Here is a 26,160-nt window from a genome sequence, read left to right on the forward strand (position 1 = left end):
TGTTCATAGATGACCAGCAGGGTCAAATAATAATCACAGTGGTTGTCGAGGGTGCAACAGGTCAGTACCTCAGGAGTAAATATTCAAGGTTAGAACTACCTTTCTATGGATTCTGATGCTTCTAGCCTTGAGTTGCATTTTTATAACATATCTACAGTATTTCACTTTTGAATGTGTATAGTATTGCTGACTAGGTATTGTCAAATGAATTCTGTAACCACCCCCTCTTCAAATCAGGGTTGATGAGAGATCTGTTCAAAAGAGGATATTGTATTATCACATCTTTGTACTCCCTGACGAAGGCCATGCAGCCGAAACGTGTCAGAGTTTTAAATCTTTGTTTCCATTAAAATACAAATAAAGGCATTTTGATTAAATATATGAAGAGTGCCCTGGTCCTCCTTTCTTTTTGAGGACATTGTAGTCATGGAAGATAATATTCACATTTTTTGTGACTTTAATATTCACTTGGAAAAGTCAACAGACCCACTCCAAAAGGCTTTCGGAACCATCATTGACTCAGTGGGTTTTGTCCAACATGTCTCCGGACCTACTCATTGCCACAGTCATACCCTGGATCTAGTTTTGTCCAGTGGAATAAATATTGTGGATCTAAATGTTTAAGGAAGTGGAGGGCGGCAAATGTTTTAAACTCAGACAAAACAGAGATGCTAGTTCTAAGTCCCAAGAAACAAAGAGATCTGGTGTTGAATCTGACAACTAATCTCGATGGCTGTACAGTCGTCTCAAATAAACTGCGAAGGACCTCTGCATTACTCCGGACCCTGATCTCTTTTGACCAACATACAGTATCAAGAATATTTCAAGGACAGCTTTTTTCCATCTTGGTAGCATTGCAAAAATCTGAACATTTTTGTAAAAAAAAATGGATGCAGAAAAGCTAATCCATGCTTTTGTCACTTCTAGATTAGACTACTGCAATGCCCTACTCTCTGGCTACCCGGATAAAAGCACTAAGTCAACTTCAGTTAGTCCCAAACAAGGCTGCTAGATTCCTGACTACAACCAAAAAATGTGATCATATTACTCCAGTGCTAGCCTCTCTACATTAGTTTCCTGTTAAGTCCAGGTATGATTTCAAGGTTTTACTGCTAACCTACAAAGCTTTACATGGGATTGATCCTACCCATCTCTCCGATTTGGTACTGCCGTACATACCTACACTACGCTCACAAGACACAGGCCTCCTTGTCCCTAGAATTTCTAAGCAAACAGCTGGAGGCAGGGCTTTCTCCTATAGAGCTCAATTTTGATGAAATGATCTGCCTATCCATGTGAGAGAGGCAACCTCGGTCTCAACCTTTAAGTCTTTACTGAAGACTCATCTCTTTAGTAGGTCCTACGATAGAGTGTAGTCTGGCCCAGGGGTGCGAAGGTGAAAGGCACTGGAGCGACGAGCTGCCCTTGCTGTCTCTGCCTGGCCGGCTCTCCACTGGGATTCTCTGCCTCTGACGGGGGCTAAGTCACTGGCTTACTAGTGCTCTTCCATGCCGTCCCTAGGAGGGGTGCATCACTTGAGTGGGTTGAGTCACAGACATGATCTTCCTGTCCGGTTTTGCGCCCCCTCAGTGACTGCTCTTGCAGTGAAGGAGATCTTTGTGGGCTATACTCAGTCTTGTCTCAGGGTAGTAAGTTGGTGGTCAGTTGATACCCCTCTAGTGGTGTGAGGGCTGTGCTTTGGCAAAGTGTGTGGGGTTATATCCTGCCTGGTTGGCCCTGTCCGGAGGTATTGTCAGACGGGGCCACAGTGTCCCCCGACCCACCCGTCTGTCTCCAGTATCTATGCTGCAATAGTCTATGTGCCGGGGGGCTAGGGTCAGTCTGTTACATATGGTTTAAATCTCCTGTCTTATCTGGTGTCCTGTTTAAACTTAAGTATGCTCCCTCTAATTCCCTTTCTCCCTCCCATCCCAGATCATGCCTCAGGACTACCTGGCCTGATGACTCCTGGCTGTCCCAAGTCCACCTGGTCGTGCTGCTGCTCCTGTTTCAACTGTTCTGCCTGCGGCTAGAGAACCCTGACCTGTTCACCAGATGTGCTACCTTGTCCCGGACCTACTGTTTTTGACTCGCTCTCCCTCATGCACCTGCTGTCTCGACCTCTGAATGCTTCGCCACTGAAAAGCCTACTGACATTTACTCCTGAGGTGCTGACCTGTTACACCATCTACAACCACTGTGATTATTATTTGACCCTGCTGGTCATCTATGAATGTTTGTTCTTCAAGATGTTCAATCTAGCCTTAAATTGCCATGTACTCTTATAATCTCCACCCAGCACAGCCAGAAGAGGACTGGCCACCCCTCAGAGCCTGGTTCCCCTCTAGGTTTCTTCCTAGATTCCTGTCTATCTAGGGAGTTTTTCCTAGCCACCATGCTTCTACATCTGCATTGCTTGCTGTTTGGGGTTTTAGGCTTGGTTTCGGTATAGCATTTTGTGACATCTGCTGATGTAAAATTGTAGACAAATTCTGTGTTTTATTGAAAAGGTACGGCCGAATTCTCTTTTTTGTCATAATCAAATACAATTTTAATGGTCGTATACACATTTGTCAGATGTTATTGCAGGTGTAGAGACATGCTTGTGTTCCTAGTGCAATAATATTGAACAATTCACAACAATACACAAATCTAAAAGTAAAAGAATGGAATTAAGAAATATATAAATATTAGGATGACCAATGTCAGAGTATGTATGTATGTATGTATGTATGTATGTATGTATGTATGTATGTATGTATGTATGTATGTATGTATGTATGTATGTATGCATGTATGCATGTATGCATGTATGCATGTATGTATTAGTGCATTCAAAAAAGTATTCAGACCCCTGGACTTTTTCCACATTTTGTTACAGCATTGTTCTAAAATTGCTTTTTTTCTCCTCAATCTACACACAATACCACATAATGGACAAGGAAAAAAATAGGTTTTTAGAAATGTACATAAGTATTCAGATCCCTTACTCAGTACTTTGTTGAAACACATTGGCAGCGATTACAGCTTATTTTTGGGTATGATGCTACAAGTGTGGCACACCTGTATTTGGGGAGTTTCTCCCATACTTCTCTGCAGATCCTCTCAAGCTCTGTCAGGTTGGATGAGGTGCGTCCCTGCACAGCTATTTTCAGGTCTCTCCGGAGATGTTCGATCGGGTTCAAATCCAGGCTTTGGCTGGGCCACTCAAGGACATTGAGACTCGTCTTGAAGCCACGCCGGCATTGTTTTGGCTGTGTGCTTAGGGTTGTTGTCCTGTTGGAAGGTGAACCTTCACCCCAGTCCGAGGTCCTGAGCGCTCTGGAGCATGTTTTCATCAAGGATCTCACTGTACTTTTCTCCGGTCATTTTCCCCTCGATCTTGACTAGTCTCCCAGTTCCTGCCGTTGAAAAACATCCCCACAGCATGATGCAGCCACCAGCTTGCTTCACTGTGGGGATGGTGCCAGGTTTCCTCCAGATGTGAGGCATTGAGGCCAAAGAGTTCAATCTTGGTTTCATCAGACCTGAGAATCTTGTTTCCCATGGTCTGAGAGTCCTTTAGGTGCCTTTTGGCAAACTCCAAGCGGGATGTCATGTGCCTTTTACTGAGGAGTGGCTTACGTCTGGCCACTCTACCATAAAGGCCTGATTGGTGGAGTGCTGCAAAGATGGTTGTCCTTCTGGAAGGTTCACTCCTCTCCACTGAGGAACTCTGGAGCTCTGTCAGGTCACCTCCCTGACCAAGGCCCTTCACCCTGATTGCTAGGTTTGGCCGTGCGACCAGCTCTAAAAAGTGTCTTTGTGGTTCCAAAGTTCTTCCATTTTAGAATGATGAAGGCTGTGTTCTTGGGGACCTTCAATGCTGCAGAAATATTTTGGTACCCTTACCCAGATCTGTGCCTCGACACAATCCTGTCCTGGAGCCTTATAGACAATTCCTTCGACATCATGGCTTGGTTTTTGCTCTGACATTACCGGTGTGCCCAAATACCGGTGTGCCAGGCTTGTAGTGTCACACCCAAGAAGACGCAAGGTTGTAGTCGCTGCTAAAGGTGCTTCAACAAAGTACTGAGTAAAGGGTCTGAATACTTATGTAAATGTGATATTTCCTCATATATATATATATATATATATATATATATATATATATATATATATATATATATATATATATATATATATATATATATATATATATATATATATATATATATATATATAACACACACTTCTAAAACCCTTTTTTGCTTTGTCATTATGGGTTATTGTGTGTAGATTGATGAGGGGGGAAAAAAACGATTTAATACATTTTAGAATAAGGCTGTTAAGTAACAAAATGTGGAAAGAGTCATGGGGTCTGAATACTTTCCGAATGCACTGTACATATGAATGAGTAAAACAGTATGTAATATTATTAAAGTGACCAGTGATTCCATGTCTATGTACATAGGGCAGCAACCTCAAAAGTGCGGGGTTAAGTAACCGAGTGGTAGCCGGCTAGTGACGGTGACTAAGTTCATGGCAGGGTACTGGGTGGAGGCAGGCTAGTGATGGCTATATAACAGTCTGATGGCCTTGAGATTGAAAAACTGCTTCTGTCTCTCAGTCCCAGCTTTGATGCACCTGTACTGACCTCGCCTTCTGGATGATAGCGGGGTGAACAGGCCGTGGCTCGGGTGGTTGATGTCCTTGATTATCCTTTTGGCCTTCCTGTGACATCGGGTGCTGTAAGTGTCCTGGAGGGCAGGCAGTGACGTCAGTGATGCTTTGTGCAGACCGCACCACCCTCTGGAGAGCCCTGCGGTTGCGGTCGGTGCAGTTGCCATACCAGGATGCTCTCAATAGCGCATCTGTAAAAGTTTGTGAGGGTCTCCGGGGGCAAAGCCACATTTTTTCAGCCTCCTGATGTTGAAGAGGCGCTGCTGCGCGATCTTCACCACACTGTCTGTGTGGGTGGACCATTTCAGATTGTCAGTGATATGTATGCCGAGGAACTTAAAGCTTTTCACCTTATCCACTGCGGCCACGTCAATGTGGATGGGGGCATGCTCCCTCTGCTGTCTCCTGAAGTCCACGATCAGCTCCTTCGTTTTGTTTACATTGAGAGACATTATTTTCCTGGTACCACTCCGCCAGGGCCCTCACCTCTTCCCTGTAGGTTGTCTTGCCATTGCTAGTAATCAGGCCTACAACTGTTGTCGTCTGCAAACTTGATGATTGAGTTGGAGTCATGGATGAACGGGGAGTACTGGAGGGGGTATAGCACGCACCCTTGTGGGGCCCCTGTGTTGAGGATCAGTGCAGTGGAGCTGTTGTTTCCTACCTTCACCACCTGGGGCGGCACATCAGGAAGTCCAGGACCAAGTTGCACAGGGCGGGGTTCAGACTCAGGGCCCCGAGCTTAATGATGAGCATGGAGGGTACTATGGTGTTGAAGGCTGAGCTGTGGTCAATGACCAGCATTCTGACATAGGTATTCCACTTGTCCAGATGTGATAGGGCAGTGTGATGGCAATTGCATCGTCTGTGGATCTATTGGGGTGGTAAGCAAATTAAAGTGGGTCTAGGGTGTCGGGTAAGGTAGAGGTGATATGATCCTTAACTAGCCTCTCAAAGCACTTCATGGTGACAGAAGTGAGTGCTACAGGGCAATAGTAATTTAGTTACCTTTTAGATTTCACAGTTTCTCAATAAACAGGGTTCATACACAAACTTCCATGACCAACAGTATGCAGTACCAGTCAAACGTTTGGACACACCTACTCATTCAAGGTTTTACCTAATTTCTACATTGTAGAATAATAGTGAAGACATCAAAACTATGAAATAACACATATGGAATCATGTAGTAACCCAAAAAAGTGTTAAATCAAAATATATTTTATATTTGAGATTCTTAAAAGTAGCCACCTTTTGCCTTGATGAACATAGCTAGCCTATACTCCAAATTAAACAAATTCAAGTAATCGCATTTTGAGTATGGACTGGTTACCTTATGCTATGCTCCAAAATGTCTATCCAGGAGTCTGGGAGAAAATGTACAGCCCTAGGCGATGAAGTTGGTTGTGCAGGAAGATTTTGAATAGCCTAGTAATAGGGAAGGTTTTATATTTTCATAATTAAATTGGGTGACACATCCTTTATTCCTTTCTGGAGCTGGCAGAGGGGCTGTCAACAGTTGAGTGAAATATGTTTCGTTGCAAAAACCTTTAACTATCAATGTTCCCTAACAGATTTCACTTGGTTTCGCAAATTAAGCACTAGGCAGCTGCAGGAACAGGGTTGGAGAGCCCATGGCATACATAGCTTGGGCATAATATCACCTGTCGCTCAGCGAGAGAATGCTCCTCAAACAGTAGTTGATGGGTCGAGTAAAATAAGTATTCTGATATTTATTTTTCAGCTGCTTATATTAAGTGCATACTCTGCTATAAAACCAAAGTAGCCTACTGGCATCATTGAAAAATGGACTGGCGGGAAAGCGCGCAGATTCAATTCACTATTGGAGTGCATACAGATGACATGTCTTTTTTCCCCTGCCAATTTGATAATGTGCCATTCTAAATGGAAACTAATTTGACATATTAGTAAAGACGAGATTAAATTGAGAATAGTCTGATGGGTGAAAATATGATCACTTGAGAGAACAGCTGTGCAGCCTGAGGCAACTACCAGAGCACAAGCTTTTTTTTCTACTTTCTCAAATCAATAGCTTATAGTCGCATCATGCAGCCCATATACGTTTTGATTTCTAAGACATTCTACGGTTCGTATCATTCACAACTAAAGTTGCCAAATAACTCAAAATATAGCTTATAGGACCTGTTTGAAATGATCACTTTTACGCTCAACATAGCCACTTCATATGCACACTAACTCAGGAATGGGAAAAATATGTTTTCTATTTTATTCAGCTAAGTTCAATTTTATTATTCTTACTATAAAATCATATAATGCAAGGGCACAGGATTTATAACCATATTGTCCGCTAAATGAACTAGCCTACAGCCTATGGCATGGAGCATAGTAAGATAACATACAGTAGCACAACTCATTCTATTCTTCAGAAATACATTTTCTTCATATTATGTTTCTTTAGACCTGACTAAATAATGGATTTATTCAGATGGTGTATATTTAATTGATTTATTAGACCTTTAAAATGTAGATGTTGTAAAGGTACGCATCAGCAGCTTGTATGCGGAGGCCTAGAGATATTGTACTAAATGTGTTTATATTAACTAACGGTCAATTACCGTGAGACCGTCTTTTGCATGACACTAACCGGCTGACAACATTTCATGACCACCACAGCCATAGTTGAGCGACAATAGACATTTTGTCACCTAACATTGCAGAATAGAATATCCCCAAAACATTGTGATATATAAACATAGGCTATATAGTGTTTTGGGCTAATGTGAAAGCATAAACCAACTAAAATGGCCCGTTCATAGAGGTTTATGATAAGCGATCATTAAATAAAGTAAAGTTTAGCAACTTACTCGTTAGATAAGTGTCCATTTGGCCCAGCTAGAAGAGGGGTGCATCTCCAATTAGTTTAAGTTTTACGGATTTCTGTAAAACTGCTCATCATTACGTTCTTCCATTTCTGTAAGAACTGTAGTCACGTACTCAAATGATCTGCAGCAAAAACATCCCTCATTCATGGCATTGGAGTGCAATTGCCACAACTGCACCACCAGTCTGTGTTGATCCTGACGATGGGTTGGGGCTGTTATCCAGCTACTAGAGGTCTGCACGGATCTACCTGTACCAGAATACCTCAGACGTTATCCGGGACTTCTCTCTACCTCTCCCTTTATCAGCTACGGTTAATAAAGTAGTAGATAATACTCGGATTGGGTCTAGTTGTCCTCGGATCTGTTCAGAACGGGTCTCTATATTAAAAGAAAATGTATTTATGCATATCGGGTACAGGTTGAAAAGCCCCAGGTCCATTTTGGACCCGTGAAGGCGTTTATTAGCTACTGCTGCGGTCGGTGATCCAAAGCTTAATTTTCCTCAATTCTTTGTTTGAATACTCCGGCTCAAATAAATATGTTTGATGACACAATGGGCTCCCCTCCCATTGTTTTCTTCATGACTCTTGAATTTGTCGTCAGACATAGTTGTAGGTTGTTGTTTACTGTAAAATAATGTGTAAAGTTGTCTTCACTTCTCTGAAGAAAACTAGCATCTATGAATAATGGCATAATGTGCAGTTTCTATGTAGCAGGGATTACCCCAAGAGCGCACATGCGCAGTTGTTAACCATCTTCGCTGCTGTAATCGCAAATGTTTTAGGTGGAAGAGTACACATTTCCTGACTCAAAACTGATCCTACTTTGATCAAAATAGCTAATTCGGCCATATGCTTTCAATAAAAACCAATGTCCACATTTCGCAGATTTCTGAATTATGGATTCACTGGCAACGGAGCAGAGCGAGGACTGCGTCCAGCAACGTCACCAGTCACGTGACCAGTTTTTGCAGCTGTTTCAGTACAGCACTACAGAGAGAGAGGGTGAGAGGGCAAACTCCACTGAACTAGTTTCAATGTATGGAATCACTTGGGAGTTTCTGAATTTTGGGTCAACGTTTCCTTTAATAGGCTACATACCCTGTTAAGAGTTTGGTTCATAAAAGATTCCTTTTATAAGATGAAGTTGTGTTTGCTTAAATGCCCTCATCTAGCCTATACCTACTTATCTTTTATAGACACAAACACACTTACATACATAGTTGAACACACACACAAACACAGGCCTACACAAACCCATACACAGGCCCCAACCCCTTCCTGTTTCAAAGAGTTTGGTAACTCAAAGACAGGGATTTAGGTCTGTGGCCTCGCAGGAAAGAACCGTCGTAACCCAGCTGCAGCACCATCCAACAAGGCTTAGCCTTCATGCTCCTGCATGCAGCAGTACAACTGAAAACAATATGTACAATTCAGACATTATACTGCTCAAAGCAATTCTTAGAAGCACTGAGATATGGCCAGGGCATATTAGAGAGAGACGGGCTCCTTGAAAAAATACATAATGTAGGCCAGGGATATTCAACTATATTCTTACGGGACATTTTCCACATGCGATTATTCTTTGGAATAACTGTATAAAAAAAAAGCAATGCACACACACACACACACACACACACACACACACACACCAATAAAGCACTTAAAATTTGCTAAAAGTAATTAGGAAAGAAGTGGAGGGCACTCAACCAACAAAAGTTGAGGAGCAAACAAAAAAATGTGCTAATTGAAAAGGAAAAAGGCTCAACCCTCATTCACCATTTTAACTATTAAAAGCTTCTTAAAAATCTGAAAACTAAGCGCCTCAATATTAACAATGATATGTCAAATCATCTAATGCCAAATTCCAGGAAAGTGTCATTTTGGAACTGAACGTAAGATTTTTGCAGGATTTTTTGCTGATATTTTATTAATGTTCAGAATTGATGAAAGGGCCAGTCTAAATTAATAACGGCCCAGATCTGGCCAGTAGGCCGCTAGTTGAATAGCCCTGATCTAGGCCTAACAACAAAAAAAATGAGGATTTTTTAGTCTACGACACAACATAGCCTAATCAGTAGCATTTTCAAAAGGCAAAATGGGCATTTCATGTGTTGCCTATAATTTGTCTTCAATGTTGTGACCTTCAACTAAATAGGCTAAAACATTTCACTGCACAATTTTATTTGAAAGAAAACTTGTTTTACTGTGCTTTAAGAAAATAAAAATCCTCCAAATACACTGGAAGACATTTACAAGTTTAGAATTAGGTCTGCTGCTAAAATAATTTTAAGAGGAAATGAGAATTACAAGAGGGAAGTGGCTCAGGTTTAAAATATACTGCATTACAACTCTGGCCATCGGAAGAGAACAGCCAGACCAGACTACATTTATACTGTACAGGGCCTGCTCAGTTACACAGTAACACACGGTCAGTAACAAACCATCCCATTTGCCAGATAAGAGTTAGATTAATTGTCATTAATCATGCAAACAATTCAACATCCTCTAAAAGAACAAACTAAACCATAAATGGCCTGTACATGGGTTAATTTCACAGATTATGAAACTGCTCATCCTCCATAACTAATTACCATATGTTAAGAATTGGTAAAGAACGAAGGATGATACTGTGGTAGGAAAGACTGACAAAATGTTGACATTTGACAAAAGAGATCTTGAGATACAGTTGAAGTCGGAAGTTTACATACACCTTAACCAAATACATTTAAATTCCGTTTTTCACAATTCCTGACATTTAATCCTTGTAAAAAATTCCCTGTCTTCGGTCAGCTAGGATCACCACTTTATTTTAAGAATGTGAAATGTCAGAATAATAGTAGAGAGAATGATTTATTTCAGCATGAATTTCTTTCATCACGTTCCCAGGGGGTCAGACATGTACATAAACTTAATTAGCACTTGGTAGCATTGCCTTTAAATTGTTTAACTTGGGTCAAACGTTTTGGGTAGCCTTCCACAAGCTTCCCACAATAAGTTGGGTGAATTTTGGCCCATTCCTCCTGACAGAGCTGGTGTAACTGAGTCAGGTTCGCAGGCCTCCTTGCTCGCACGCACTTTTTCAGTTCTGCTCACACATTTTCTATAGGATTGAGGTTAGGGCTTAGTGATGGCCACTCCAATAGCTTGACTTTGTTGTCCTTAAGCCATTTTGCCACAACTTTGGAAGTATGCTTGGGGTAATTTTCCACTTGGAAGACCCATTTGCGACCAAGCTGTAACTTCCTGACTGATGTCTTGAGATGTTGCTTCAATATAGCCAAGTAATAATTACCTTCCTAATGAAGCCATCTATTTTGTGAAGTGCACCAGTCCCTCCTGCAGCAAAGCACCCCCACAACATGATGCTGCCACCCCCATGCTTCACGGTTGGGATGGTGTTCTTTTACTTTCAAGCCTCCCCCTTTTACCTCCAAACATAATGATGGTCATTATGGCCAAACAGCTCTATTTTTGTTTCATCAGACCAGAGAATATTTCTCCAAAAAGTACGATCTTTGTCCCCATGTGCAGTTGCAAACCGTAGTCTGGCTTTTTTTATGGCGGTTTTGGAGCAGTGGCTTCTTCTTCGCCTTGGCTGATTTCTTTAGATTTTTCCATAATGTCAAGCAAAAAGGCACTGAGTTTGAAGGTAGGCCTTGAAATACATCCACAGGTACACCTCCAATTGACTCAAATGATGTCAATTAGCCTATCAGAAGCTTCTATAGCCTTGACATTTTCTGGAATTTCCCAAGCTGTTTAAAGGCACAGTCAACTTAGTGTATGTAAACTTCTGACCCACTGGAATTGTGATACTGTGAATTATAAGTGAAATAATCTGTAAACAATTGTTGGGAAAATTACTTGTGTCATGCACACAGTAGATGTCCTAATCTACTTGACAAAACTATAGTTTGTTAACCTCCCTGGGCAAGGTGGGACGTCAGCAAGTGGAATCATGTGGCGCGAAATACAAATACCTCATAAATGCTATAACTTCAATTTCTCAAACATGACTATTTTACACCATTTTAAAAGACAAGACTCTCGTTAATCTAACCATACTGTCCGATTTCAAAAAGGCTTTACAGCGAAAGCAAAACATTAGATTATGTCAGGAGAGTACCCTGCCAAAAATAATCACACAGCCATTTTCAAAGCATGCATACATGTCACAAAAAACAAAACCACAGCTAAATGCAGCACTAACCTTTGATGATCTTCATCAGTGACACTTCTAGGATATTATGTTATACAACACATGCATGTTTTGTTCAACCAAGTTCATATTTATATCAAAAAACAGCTTTTTACATTAGCATGTGATGTTCAGAACTAGCATACCCACCGCAAACCTCCGGTGAATTTACTAAATTACTCACGATTAACGTTCACAAAATACATAACAATTATTTTAAGAATTATAGATACAGAACTCCTTTATGCAATCGCGGTGTCAGATTTTAAAATAGCTTTTCGGCGAAAGCACATTTTGCAATATTCTGAGTACATAGCTCCGCCATCACGGCTAGCTATTTTGACACCCACCAAGTTTGGGACTCACTAAACTCAGATTTACTATAAGAAAAATTGGATTACCTTTGCTGTTCTTCGTCAGAATGCACTCCCAGGACTTCTACAACAAATGTTGTTTTGGTTCGAAATAATCCATAGTTATATTGAAATAGCTCCGTTTTGTTTGTGCGTTGAGGTCAGTATCCGAAGGGTGATGCGCGGGCGCATCATGACAAAAAAATTCAAAATATTCCATTACCGTACTTCGAAGCATGTCAAACGCTGTTTAAAATAAATTTTTATGCGATTTTTCTCGTAAAATAGCGATAATATTCCAACCAGGCGACGTTGTATTCGTTCAAAGAGAGAAAGAAAAACATGGAGTCCTCTCGTGCATGCGCGCTCCAGTGTCAGTGTTCCCTGCCTGACCACTCACAAAATCTCCTGCTGTTTTTCACCCAGAGACTGAAGAGCTCTCATTCCACTTTCTGGTGCCTTCTGAGAGCCAATGGAAGCCTTAGAAAATGTCACGTTATAGCGGAGATGCTGTATTTTTGATAGAGATGCCCTAGAAGGACAACAAATTGTCAGACAGGGCACTTCCTGCATGGAATCTTCTCAGGTTTTGGCCTCCCATATGAGCTCTGTTATACTCACAGACACCATTCAAGCAGTTTTAGAAACTTTAGAGTGTTTTCTATCCAAATCTACTAATTATATGCATATTCTCGTTTCTGGGTAAGAGTAGTAACCAGTTTAAATTGGGTACGTTTTTAATCCGGCCGTGAAAATACTGCCCCCTAGCCCCAACAGGTTAACTTCTTACGGCTCATGGGACGCAAGCGTCCCATCTCGACAACATACGGTGAAATTGCAGAGCGCCAAATTAAATTCACAGAAATCGTAATATTAAACATTCATGAAAATACAAGTGTCATACATCATTTAAAACCTTAACTTCTTGTTAATCCAGCCGCTTTGACAAATTTCAAAAAGGCTTTACGGCGAAAGCACACCATGCGATTATCTGAGGACAGCGCCCCGCAAACAAAAGCATTACATACATTTTCCAACCAAGCAGAGGCATCACGAAAGTCAGAAATAGCGATAAAATAAATCACTTAACTTTGACGATCTTCATCTGGTTGTAATCACAAGGGTCCCAGCTACATTACAAATGGTACTTTTGTTCGATAAAGTCCTTCTTTATATCCCAAAAAAGTAAGTTTCAATAGCGCGCTTGACCCAGTAATCCACCGATTTCCCTCGTTCAAAATGCATACAAATGAATCCCGTAAGTTACCAATAAACTTCTTCCAAACATATCAAACAACGTTCCTAATCAATCCTCAGGTACAAGCCTGAAACTCTTTCTAAAGACTGTTGACATCTAGTGGAAGCCCTAGGAACTGCAATCTGGGTGGTCTTCCTTTTATATTCCCATTCCCAGCCATTGTAATCAATGTTGAGTTGGGAAAATACAATTCTAGATGGATTGTACTCGGGTTTTCACCTGCCATATCAGTTCTGTTATACTCAGACATTATTTTAACAGTTTTGGAAACTTTAGAGTGTTTTCTATCCAATACTACCATATGCATATATGCGTATCCTAACTTCTGGGTCTGAGTAACAGGCAGTTTACTTTAGGCACCTCATTCATCCAAACTTACGAATACTGCCCCCTAGCCTGAAGAAGTTAACAAGACATTTGTGGAGTGGTTGAAAAACGAGTTTTAATGGACTCCAACCTAAGTGTATGTATACTTCCGACTTCAACTGTAAGTGTGAGCTAGTTTTACGGCTGCACGGTTAATCAAATTTTTTATCTAAATTGCGATATTGACATGCGCAATATCCATATCGCAAGAGGCAATGACATTTTCAAATGCCCCTTAGCCGTCTGTAAAGCCTGTTTTTTGTTTGATTTTTACTATTAATTTATTGCTCGAGTTGACAGAGTTCTCTCTCAGTCCATCTTCTTTTTGTCCGCTTCGTAGTCCTACACAGACACCAAGCCCCGCCACTCAAGCAGACAGTTCCTAGTGCTCAACATTCTCTTTGCATTTTTATTTTACCTTTATTTAACTAGGCAAGTCAGATTAAGAACACATTCTTATTTTCAATGAAGGCCTAGGAACGGGGGTTAACTGCCTTGTTCAGGGAGATTCGGGGATTCGGTTTTGCATTCTTTTTTTTGTCATTTAGTAGACGCTCTTATCCAGAGCGACTTACAGTAGTGTGTGCATACAATTTCATATTTGTCCATACTGGTCCCCCGTGGGAATCGAACCCACAACCCTGGCCTTGCAAGTGCCATGCTCTACCAACTGAGCCACACGTTACTAGTCCAACGCTCTAACCACCTGCCTTACATTGCACTCCACGAGGAGCCTGCATGGCAGGCTGACTACCTGTTACGCGAGGGCAGCAAGGAGCCAAGATAAATTTACTGCTAGCTAACAACTTATCTTATAAAAAACTATCAATCTTAACATAATCACGAGTTAACTACACATGGTTGATGATATTACTAGTTTATCTAACGTGTCCTGCGTTGCATATAATCGGTGCGGTGCCTGTTAATTTCTCATCGAATCACAGCCTACTTCGACAAACGGGTGATGATTTAACAAGCACATTTGCGGGGGAAAAAAAAAAAATCACTGTCATTGCACCAATGTACCTAACCATAAACACCAATGCCTTTCTTTAAAATCAATACACAAGTATATATTTTTAAACTTGCATATTTTGTTACTATTGCCTGCTAACATGAAATTGTGTCACTTGCTCTTGCGTTCATTGCCTGGCTCGTTGCGAACTAATTTGCCAGAATTTTACGTAATTATGACATACCATTGAAGGTTGTGCAATGTAACAGGAATATTTAGACTTAGGGATGCCACCCGTTAGATAAAATACGGACTGGTTCCGTATTTCACTGAAAGAAAAAAACATTGTTTTCGAGATGATAGTTTCCGGATTCGACCATATTAATGACCTAAGGCTCGTATTTCTGTGTGTTTATTATATTATAATTAAGTCTATGATTTGATATTTGATAGAGCAGTCTGACTGAGCAGTGGTAGGCACCAGCAGCTCGTAAGCATTCATTCAAACAGCACTTTCGTGCGTTTTGCCAGCAGCTTTCGCAATGCATTGTGCTGTTTATGACTTCAAGCCTGTCAACTCCCAAGATTAGGCTGGTGTAACCGATGTGAAATGGTTAGCTAGTTAGCGGGTGCGCGCTAATAGCATTTCAAACGTCACTCACTCTGAGACTTGGGAGTGGTTGTTCCCCTTGCTCTGCATGGGTAACGCTGCTTCGAGGGTGGCTGTTGTCGATGTGTTCCTGGTTTGAGCCCAGGTAGGAGCGAGGAGAGGGACGGAAGCTATACTGTTACACTGGCAATACTAAAGTGCCTATAAGAACATCCAATAGTCAAAGGTATATGAAATACAAATCATATAGAGAAATAGTCCTATAATTCCTATAATAACTACAACTTCTTACCTGGGAATATTGAAGACTCACGTTAAAAGAAACCACCAGCTTTCATATGTTCCCATGTTCTGAGCAAGGAACTTAAACGTTAGCTTTCTTACATTGCACTTTTACTTTCTTCTCCAACACTTTGTTTTTGCATTATTTAAACCAAATTGAACATGTTTCATTATTTATTTGAGGCTAAGTTGATTTTATTGATGTATTATATTAAGTGAAAATAAGTGTTCATTCAGTATTGTTGTAATTGTCATTATTACAAATAAATAAATAAATAAAAAAAATTAAAAAGTCGGCCGATTAACCGGTATCGTCTTTTTTTGGCCCTCCAATAAATCGGTATCGGCGTTGTGGACCTCTAGTCCACATAGTCTAAGTCAGAACCGTCCAAAGTAGTGATGCTTGGCGGGCGGGTGCAGCGATCGGTTGAAGAGCATGCACTTAGTTTTACTAGCGTTTAAGAGCAGTTGGAAGCCATGGAAGGAGTGTTGTATGGAGTTGAAGCTCGTTTGGAGATTTGTTAGAACAGTGTCCAAAAAAGGGCTAGATGTATACAGAATGGTGTCGTCTGCGTCATTGATATATACAGAGAAAAGAGTTGGACCGAGAATTGAACCCTGTGGCACCCCCATAGAGACTGCCAGAGGTCCGGCCAATAGGCCCACCAATTCGACACACTGAAATCTATCTGAGAAGTAGTTAGTGAACCAGGCGAGGCAGTCATTAGAGAAACCAAGGCTGTTGAGTCTGCCGATAAGAATACGGTGATTGACAGAGTCGAAAGCCTTGGCCAGGTCGATGAAGATGGCTGCACAGTACTGTTTTTTTATCAATAGTATTTATGATATCGTTTAGGATCTTGAGCGTGGCTGAGATGCACCCATGACCAGCTCGGAAACCAGATTGCATAGCGGAGAAGGTATGGTGGGATTCGAGATGGTCGATGATCTGTTTGTTCACTTGGCTTTCGAAGACTTTAGAAAGGCAGGGCAGGATGGATATAAGTCTGTAAAAGTTTGGATCTAGAGTGTCTCCCCCTTTGAAGAGTGGGATTACCGCATGCATGGACCAAACAGCACGCAGTCAACAGAACGACACAGCTTTCCACTTTGCATGTTAATACAAATCCACGTTTTCTATATTATACGATTTGTTTGTGTAACTTGCTCTCTGCAAAATGCTAGTTAGTCACTCTTAAGCTCTAAATGTGCCTAAAAAGTGTTAGCTTGTTAGCCCCTAAAGCTAATTGCTAGCTATCTAAATCCACTGAGCTAGGGCAAATATTGCTAGCAAACCTTTGCTTTAATACAGGCCGGTACCAGTGGAAGTATATCAGCACTGTTTGTCCCACAGCTTGTTCTTAATCAGAGAGGAAAATATGAATGTACTATTTAAAATATATTTAAATAATTTCTTTAAACCTAATTAGCGTCCCATGGGAAACACTGACCAACACTTTGCTTCATACTGTCACAAACATCTCCTCCCTTACTATTCCATTCGTTGTCACGCCAAACAAAACTACATTCCAAGTGTCCACTGTATTCTAACCATAAAATTAGAATGATCATTTTATTTATGATTCCATCAGTTTACCCAAGTGTTCTGATCTATAAATCGCAAAATAAAACGCAATATATAGTACAAAAATCACAATTAGATTTTTTTGCTGATATTGTGCAGCCCTAGGTAGTATCAGTGATCGTTTGACAATCTACTAGGTCAGCCAGCTGACAATGTTACAAAAGAACAATTCGCTCTGACTGAATCCAAAGTGAAGTCGTTACGTAAGACCAAAACTTCCTTTCGACATTGTTTGCACAGATAAGTTCCAATTCAGTCAATACAGGGCAGTGGCTAGAAGCATTCTAAAGACTACTTCCCAAAAAGATTACAGAAGCAAAACTACAAACAACTGAGAATCTCTACTGAGCCTGACCACTACACACCAATGGGTATTAGGCCTTGCTACACCATGGCTATAGAACTAAAGGTGGTGTTATGTAGGCTATCCCAAAAATGTAGTTACATATCGCAATATTATTTTGGGACGATATTATATTGTTTTTGCTACTGTAGGTAGCATTAGTCGGCTGTACCTGCGCCAAAACTTCATCCTATAGCTTAATTCTTTATGCTCTTTTTAAATAGTGAGAAAACATTTTCAGGACTTTTATTTCCCTGACTGATCTAAACTCGTTCTCATGCTCTCTAGTGAGAAATGTGTTTGCAACATCAAATAGCATTAAAATTGCAGTATCGAATCGCAATACATATTGCTTAAATACTAGCCTAAAAAGATAAGCATTATTTCACAGAGCAATTAACACAACCAGAAACTACTTGCCAAACAGTTGAAGTAGCTATGCGCTGTTGTCAAGGCAGGATGCTCACATTCAAATCAGTGGCTGTTTGGGTCGAATGTGTTTTGGAAAGCCTGAAAGTGGAATAGAGTGAGGGGCAGAACAGACCCCCAGGTGATAAGATCACAACAACACACATTGACAGACAAACGCTGAGCTGTCAAATAAATCACCTGATAGAAAGAAGACTGAGGAATCACTTGACTGGCAAACAACTACACTAAACAATCAATATATTAGACTAACTCAAATCATTCAATGACTTTACCAATACCAGACATAAAACAAATAGCATCAAATGGCTAAACTTAGTAAAATATTTTGGCTAACTAAACAGTAAATTTACAGTTTGTAGGTGTATAGCCTATAAGCCTATTTATTGAGTTAGTTGTTAAAAAAAGGAAAATAACTTAGTGAATGAATGTTCAGCACAATAGTACACAGACCTAGATGCTCCCTCATAAGGATATGAATGAATGTTGTTGTGTCTAGTTCTATAGGAGACAACGGCATACATGCGACCTACTTTTTGTGTGTATGTACAAGTCTGTGCAACTGATAAAAGCAAACACACACTACATGTTAAGGTTTTTAAATGTACGTAAATTGTAAAGTCTTGTCTGTAATGTCTTGGACTCCAGTAAGACTAGCTGTCGCCATTGCATCGGCTAATGGGATCCTAATAAAATCAAAGAAATATAATCAAGTCCAAGACAGCTAGACACACCCTGATTCATGTCCTTCTCTTTGTTTGATTAAATTTTGCGTTTTTGGATAACTAGGCTACCTTCTTCAACCACACGTTATAACTAGTCCTTCCTCTTTTCAGCATAACATGCAGACCGGATATTTAACACGGTGGTATGTATTTCACATGCTCAGAAAAAAAAAGCTATTAATCCTTAAGAGTCGATTGACACACCCCAGTTATAGCGCTGTTTGTCAGACCAAGGAGACATCCCAAAAATCAGTCTTCTCACAAAAAGCCTCTGAACGGTTTGGTGTAAAAGATGAGACTCCCGCGAACACAGTGGCCTTTTCCATGTTGCTCTACGACCCCCACGGGACTGAAGGTAGCCCAGTACCATTTAAAAAAAAATGTAAGTATGGAAGTAGTTTTGTACCCACAAAAAGGGGGTTAAATGTGTCTAAAACATATATACACTGAACAAAAATATAAACGTAACATGTAAAGTGCTGGTCCCATGTTTCATGAGCTGAAATGTTCTGTATGAAAAAAAAAGCTTATTTTTCCTCACAAATTTGTTTACCTCCCTGATGGTAAGCATTTCTCCTTTGTCAAGATAATCCATCCACCTGACAGATGTGACATATCAAGAAGCTGATTAAACAGCATGATCATTACACAGGCGCACCTTGTGCTGGGATCAATAAAAGGCCACAAGTTGAGGGTGCGTGCAATTGTCATGATGACTGCAGGAATGTCCACCAGAGTGGAATTAAATTTGTCTACCATAAACTTCCAACGTCGTTTTAGAGAATTTGACAGTATGTCCAACTGGCCTCACAACCACAGACCACGCCAGTCAAGGACCCCCACGTCAAGCTTCTTCACCTGTGGGATCGTCTGAGGGGGGAGGGTTGGTGCTGAGGAGTATTTCTCTCTAATAAAGTCCTTTTGTGGGGGAAAAACTCATTCTGATTAGATAGGCCTAGATCCCCAGTGGGTGGACAGTCATGTGAAATCCATAGATTAGGGCCTAATGAATTTATTTAAATTGATTTATTTCCTTTTATGAACTGTAACTCAGCAACATCTTTGAAATTGTTGCATTTATATTTTGTTCAGTATATATATTTCCCGAGTGTTCTTATATCTTCTAGATATACGACAGACACTTTAAAACCTTATTACTTAAGATACATTTCTTGACGGTCTGTTCTGCCATTTCTGAATGAGTTATTCAATGAGTTTCTATGGGCTACAGTAGTAAAGCCCAAACTCAATATTTTATCCCCACATTTTGTTAAATATACTTTTTATACCTACAAGGGTCCTGAAAATCTAAATCAAATAACTAAAATGATCCATGGTATGACCATCTTAAACCCCAACGGTTTAGACTTTAGGGATTAATAACCTGTACGAGTGAGTCTTTGCAGGTGTCAGTGAGTAGCGCACATATTCCTATTCAACCACATGTTTTTCATCAGACAGCTTTGTGCAATTTTGATGAAGGAAAAAGCTGTGGAACTTTATACATTTGCTACGCGAAATAAAAGCATATTCATCACACTTGACCCATGATGCTAACAGAGAAGGGTCCAGAAACTTCCAACAAAACGACAATGTAACCTATTGAGCAGCCCATTGTTTTTATACATATACAACAATACATCTGTGGTTTAATGTCCTACTCCACAGTTCCCCAACTGGCCGCTCTAGGGCCAAAAATGGCCTACGGGTGATTTTATTTGGCCCCCTAATTTTTCACAGCAAAAAAATGTATATATATTTTGTTGTTGGACATAAGACAAAAAAAAACAGCAAATCAGCTCCAAGTGATTTACATTTTGTAAATCTATTATTTCAAAGTAGTCCCACATGTAATTGAGATATGTGATCGCATACAAATGTAAACAATGTTTGAAATTATTATGTTTCAGTCAAATGTTATATCTGTTTGGGCTTCTTGCTGTCAATTTGCAGTACACAAATTATTTGAAAATGATGTTCTAGCCCCCTGACCATCCTTTAAAGAAAATATATCGTCCCGAGGCTGAATGCAGTTGACGATCCCTGTCCGACTCATTGACATGGTTTACTATAATGCTACTGTGAGGAGGAACAGTAAGGTATGCATGCTTATAACCTAAAATCCACCCACCCATCCCGATACAAAAACACAGGGTCGTGTTGCGCAATTCCTTTTCACGGTGCGATTGCATCCAAAATTCTCCCCATCCTCTCAATTCAAACAAAACACCACTAATAGAAAACAAACTGTAAAATATGAAAATGCGGACAAATATCAAAATTGGACTGTCAGTTTGTGGGAAGATGTGTGAATACAGTGATCATATCCATAACAGATCACATCAATGGGAAACAATATATAGGGTTAGGGTTCCCATGCGGAAAACAGACGTTAGACAGAGGTGTTCCTGTGCTAACTAGCCATCTGTGTCTCTGAACACCTGTGCGTAAACAAAAGACGGGCGCCACAAACGTGTTGCCACTGAAAAATACTGGTCGGCTGCAACTGTGTTAAAAGCAATTAAAACAGTTTACAGTAAGTGTAGATTAAGCATTTGTGTTTTTATTTTTAATATATGAAAGTAGTACCGCAATTGAAAATCAATACACGGTTTGATGGAGTATTTGGCTGTTTTAGCTGCCAGAGCCAGTTCGCCTCTACACAGAACATGGACTATAAGGAACAACATTAGGCTCCTGGCGGGTAGGAGCGTTGGGCCAGTAACCGAAAGGTTGCTGGATCGAATCCCTGAGCTGACAAGGTAAAAAAAAATCTGTCGTTCTGCCCCTGAGCGAGGCAGTTAACCCACTGTTCACCGGGCGCCGAAGACGTGGATGATGATTAAGGCAGCCTGCCACACCTCTCTGATTCAGAGGGGTTGGGTTAAATGCGGAAGATACATTTCAGTTGAATGCATTCAGTTGTACAACTGACTAGGTATCCCCCTTCCCTTTAGTCCATTGTTGGGCTCGACTGATGGCTAATTCCAGCCAGCATGAATATAAAAAGGGATCAGGCGGGGCTTACTGTTCCGTTCCCACCATCTTCCTTTACGTTCAATGAATAATTACCAAATACATTGGATCATATGTTGGCCATCTTATGCGCTGTGCTGATGATGTCACTAGGAAGAACACACACTGAACCACATACATCATGGTCTTTGCTTATGTAATATATTGAATATGAAACAACATATGCCAAGTTCAAGGACAAAGCCTCCCTGCAATATATCAATCAACCCGATGTGTGCGAAGCAGATGGATTGAATGGAGAACATGGAGTCTTGGGGCACAAAACTGTGGAAATGTCAGCGTATGAACGCATTTCAACCGTCTAGAATAAGAAATATGGACGCCATGCTTTTGAGAGCATTGGAAGACTGCAATAAGAGCGAAGCATTCTTGCATTATCTATTTGTTTTTAAATTACTGACTGTCATGTCTACATCTGGATTAAGCTGATCCCAAATGCAGATAAAATGTTTGTGTAATCGCCAGTGCGTTGCAAGACACTGTACTGCACATCGTACTGTGAATGGGCACCCAGGTACTTTATGAATGGAAGTGGTCACATGACCGCACCACCTCCCGACCAGATATTTCTCACTGACTGTCAACAAGCGCACGCAAGCGATCAGTCCATTAAAACAATACGGATTTACAGCGATAAATTATTTTTATGTACACAAATTACCTTATTTCAAGTTCACAATCACATAAATACTGCTTTCCGGGTTCAGGCCAGTGCATTTGGAACGCATTACGTCCATTAAAAAAAATATATATATGAATGAGATTGTAATATGCAAATGAGTGTGATTGAGAAAAAAATATGGCGTCTTCTGCTTTTGGATTCTGACATTGCAGCAACCAGTTTACAGCCACATTAACATTGAATAATTATAATATTGAGGGAATATTTTTTTTAAACCACATTACTATTTTATGATACTCTCTTAGTTCATGTAGAGGAGCTAACGTTAACATGTTATCAAATGCCAAAAAAACACTATCGTATATAATATTGAATCTTATGACAAGATCATTTTAAAGCTGATAAGCACAGGGTCTTAAATCCTACGTACAAACAAATCATCTCGCCACAGTGACTATGTGTGACTACATCGTGTAATTTATTACAATCTGAAATAGCAACAGATATTATCCAATTGCAGTCAAATCATAAAGGTATTCTTCAAAGACAATATCGATGAAACAACTACCATATATTGCATTAATTATGAGGCTATTGTTATATAGTGGACTGTATACCATTTTCTGTACAGTTGTCAAAATTACATTTAGCATCTCTCGTTGCCATAATATAATATATTGGCCTCTATTTCTATTAAATCCAGTCCCAAAACACATTGGTTTATTTTATATTATCACAACAAACTAAATAGACGTTTATGTATTTTGTATTACTTCAATAGTAATCTAATTTAAATATGAAAGTGTGTAGAACCAATGTGTAGAAGCAATGATCCTAGTGGAACAGAGTAGTCATTAAAATCCTGCAAATCATTGCAATGAAGATTAGACACATGAAGGACATCGTTGCATTCTAGAATGTGGGGTAAAATGTACTCACTCGTTGTTTGGATTTGTCGAATCTTCGCTCATCTTTTCTCAAGGGGATCCAAATCCTGGCAATAGCATCGAGGACGCAGTGACGGCGGGGAAATAAACCGCAAATATCACCATTTTCTTTTGCATAAAACACCCAGATATTGGATAAAAGTAAATGGTCTTACAGTGGTGCATGCATAAGTGAGCTTTATTTCGGAAAACCAAGTAGCCTAGCTAGCTGTAACTAAATTGTCAGGAGGAATGACAACCGATGATTCATTTTATCTTCCCTGGAAGTAAAATCCAACCAGAATAAAATACACAGCTTCGTCATCCTCTTCGCCAACACGAAATCCAATGCGTTCAGATGCTAAAATGTTTCCAAAATAAACCCGACATTTGGCACGTTATTCGTGTTTAGCTATCGAGCGTTCCCTCGCCAACTTCGGGTCCAGGACAACACTTGAAAAGCGCTGCAGCGTTGATCCGTCAATGTGTCGGTGTACGTTGAATTATAACCTCCACAACTGGGGGGGAAAAGACAGGTCTACAAACTAATTTCAATGATGAAATTGAAGTACATTAGGCAAAAACGGCGAGTAAAAATTTCTCGAAGAAGTTGTTGGACATCTGCTTTAATCGAATTCCATTTTCAACTCGGGCAATGAACATCGGAAAACTGGGCGGAAGCGTCGACCCAGCTCGAGAATGAAATCCTTCCGCGTGGCCGCAAAAAACATATATGTCAAAGGAATCTCAACTATCAATCCAATTGCTTACATCTACTCGAACCATGTTTCACTCGTTTTCATGTTCAAATATGCCTGTGTCATTTGGCATATACATTGATGATTTATATCCAAAGTTGACCTAAAGTAGTCCCTGCACTTCCCGAACGAAGTTTCCTTTCAATCACGCATTGATACACAGAAAAGGGAAGCGTCTGTGTGATAGCACGCAAAATAGAAAATAATATGTAGGAAGGATTGTGTGTGTGACTGTGTGATAGCACCGCCAATATCAAGTGTAGATTCTGTTCATTTGGGTTGCATTTCGCGCATTTAATATCACATAAAACAACCACTTTCATACTGGATGACTAGTGCTATAAAATGGAGGAGATAGTTTAGACATACAGTATGAGCATACATGGTGCAGCACGTGGAATTACATCAGATTCCCTTCATGATTTCAAATAGCAGAGAAGGAAGGCTATAGTTGTATTCTTCAATCTGCTTCTCATTTATTGGCTGTAGGCTTGATCTCAAGTTTAGGTCTGAGGCCCGATATGTGAATGGTGATTCGTGTAATTTGTTTGACTTTGAATTGTATACAATTATTGTATTATGTTGAAATCCCAAATAACATTGTATCTGCAGCGACCTCATGGCCAGGCCAGGAAAATTATCATGAGTATATTTACTGGGACCAGAATATAATTTTCTCAAAACTGTTACCTTTTTTCTTGGATGTAAAAGGTGATAATAATACACAATAATATTATTTTTTTATCTAAAATATACTTGGAGACAGGTAATAATGTTAGCCAGGTATTTAAGCCCTTCACAGCAATAGCTTTAGAAAATAATAGATTCTTGAATGAAATTCCATTAACCAGCAAGTGCAGGCCTTTGAAAAAACCTACTCCACTCAGCATGTTTACAGATCTTTAACTTTATTATAGTTATTGTATTGTTCTAGCTACGTGTTTCTCCAAAAGATAGTGTGAATGTAGCATAATGTGCTATTACATTGGCATTCCGCAGACAACCATTGGAAATTGGGAAATATCTCTGAGCTCTCCTTGTTGGATTTCATTCATGTATTTTGTGAGATAAAGACAGCTGGAAAACAAATGCAATACCAATTGACAAGTTAACTGCAAATCCATATGGTATGAATTCATCTTATTCGCTAGACTAGTTGAAGATTTGTCATATGCAACCAATGGGGTGGTTATATAAGTCTTTATGCTATTGGATTTCTGTGCTGTGTGGAATGGCAAGAGATCAGGCTAAATGATTCTACCCGGTTGTCATAGTGACAGTATGTTGTGTGAGAAGTTTCTTTTTATTTCACTGGCTCCCATACAGCTTGTGCTACGGCCTATGTAGCAGCTGTATAAAACAGCCCCAATCAGTAGATACAGTACATTGCTCTATCTAATGAGATGCATAGTTAACGCATATTGAACTGCTCTCAGGTGTTTGAAAAGATTTCCTATCTGTCATGACAGTGGGGGGTGGAGCTTATCAGTGTGACACAATGGTCTGATTTGGTGGGTAGCTGCTGATATTCTTAGAACAAAGGTTGAGTTTTTTTGTTCAGGTTAATTTTCCAACAATATGGTGCAGTCTCGATGGGCAAATGATTTACTGTCTCATACGCATGTTGATGTTATCTAACAGATGTCGGTGGCAATGGATTCATAAAATGAACTCATTTTAAAAAGTCGGCTACAGTAGTGCACTTTTCACCCCTCCGTTCTTAAATAGAATCAAGCATCCTCATGCTCAGGCTTACGTCCACATGCCCAAATAAAGTGTCATTTGAGAAGAAAAACAATGACCATCTTTGAATTTTCCCACTAGCATGCCTCTATCCTTTGGAGTGTTCAGAGTTCAGGAAGTCAGTTTGTTTTCTCATCTCACAAATATGAATTGCCTATATTGCATTTCCTGTGTTGTTCACTCAACACAGTGTACTGAGCAAAAGGGCAACAGGATGTTTAGCTCACAGAGAGAAGCCTTAGTGCACTACTTCCCTCACAACGAGCAATAAGGGTCAACTGTTGAAGGAGATATATAACATAATGAATCAATAAGATGTTCAATGGTGACCTACTTACAGTACCTGAAGATTAGATATATAACAGGGTTATCTACTCAAGTCTTAGCCCAATGAGTCCCACCACAACGGTGCGTTATAGGATTCTAACCCCTTTTAAAAAGTT

The 26,160-nt window shown here is 40.1% G+C and overlaps 1 protein-coding gene across 1 annotated transcript in view; it reads right to left on the bottom strand.

The window, feature by feature from the left end:
- The window catches only part of spred1 (sprouty related EVH1 domain containing 1), a 74,673-nt gene extending 50,608 nt beyond the window's left edge, over window positions 1-24,065 (bottom strand). The window contains exon 1 of the mRNA XM_029729864.1: window positions 23,230-24,065. Coding sequence (XP_029585724.1) covers window positions 23,230-23,261 — 32 coding nt within the window. The 5' untranslated portion in view covers window positions 23,262-24,065. The remainder of the gene's footprint in view (window positions 1-23,229) is intronic.
- Window positions 24,066-26,160: the final 2,095 nt, after the last annotated feature.

The sequence above is a fragment of the Salmo trutta genome, chromosome 33, assembly GCF_901001165.1.
Source record: "Salmo trutta chromosome 33, fSalTru1.1, whole genome shotgun sequence".
Taxonomy (NCBI): Eukaryota; Metazoa; Chordata; class Actinopteri; order Salmoniformes; family Salmonidae; genus Salmo; species Salmo trutta.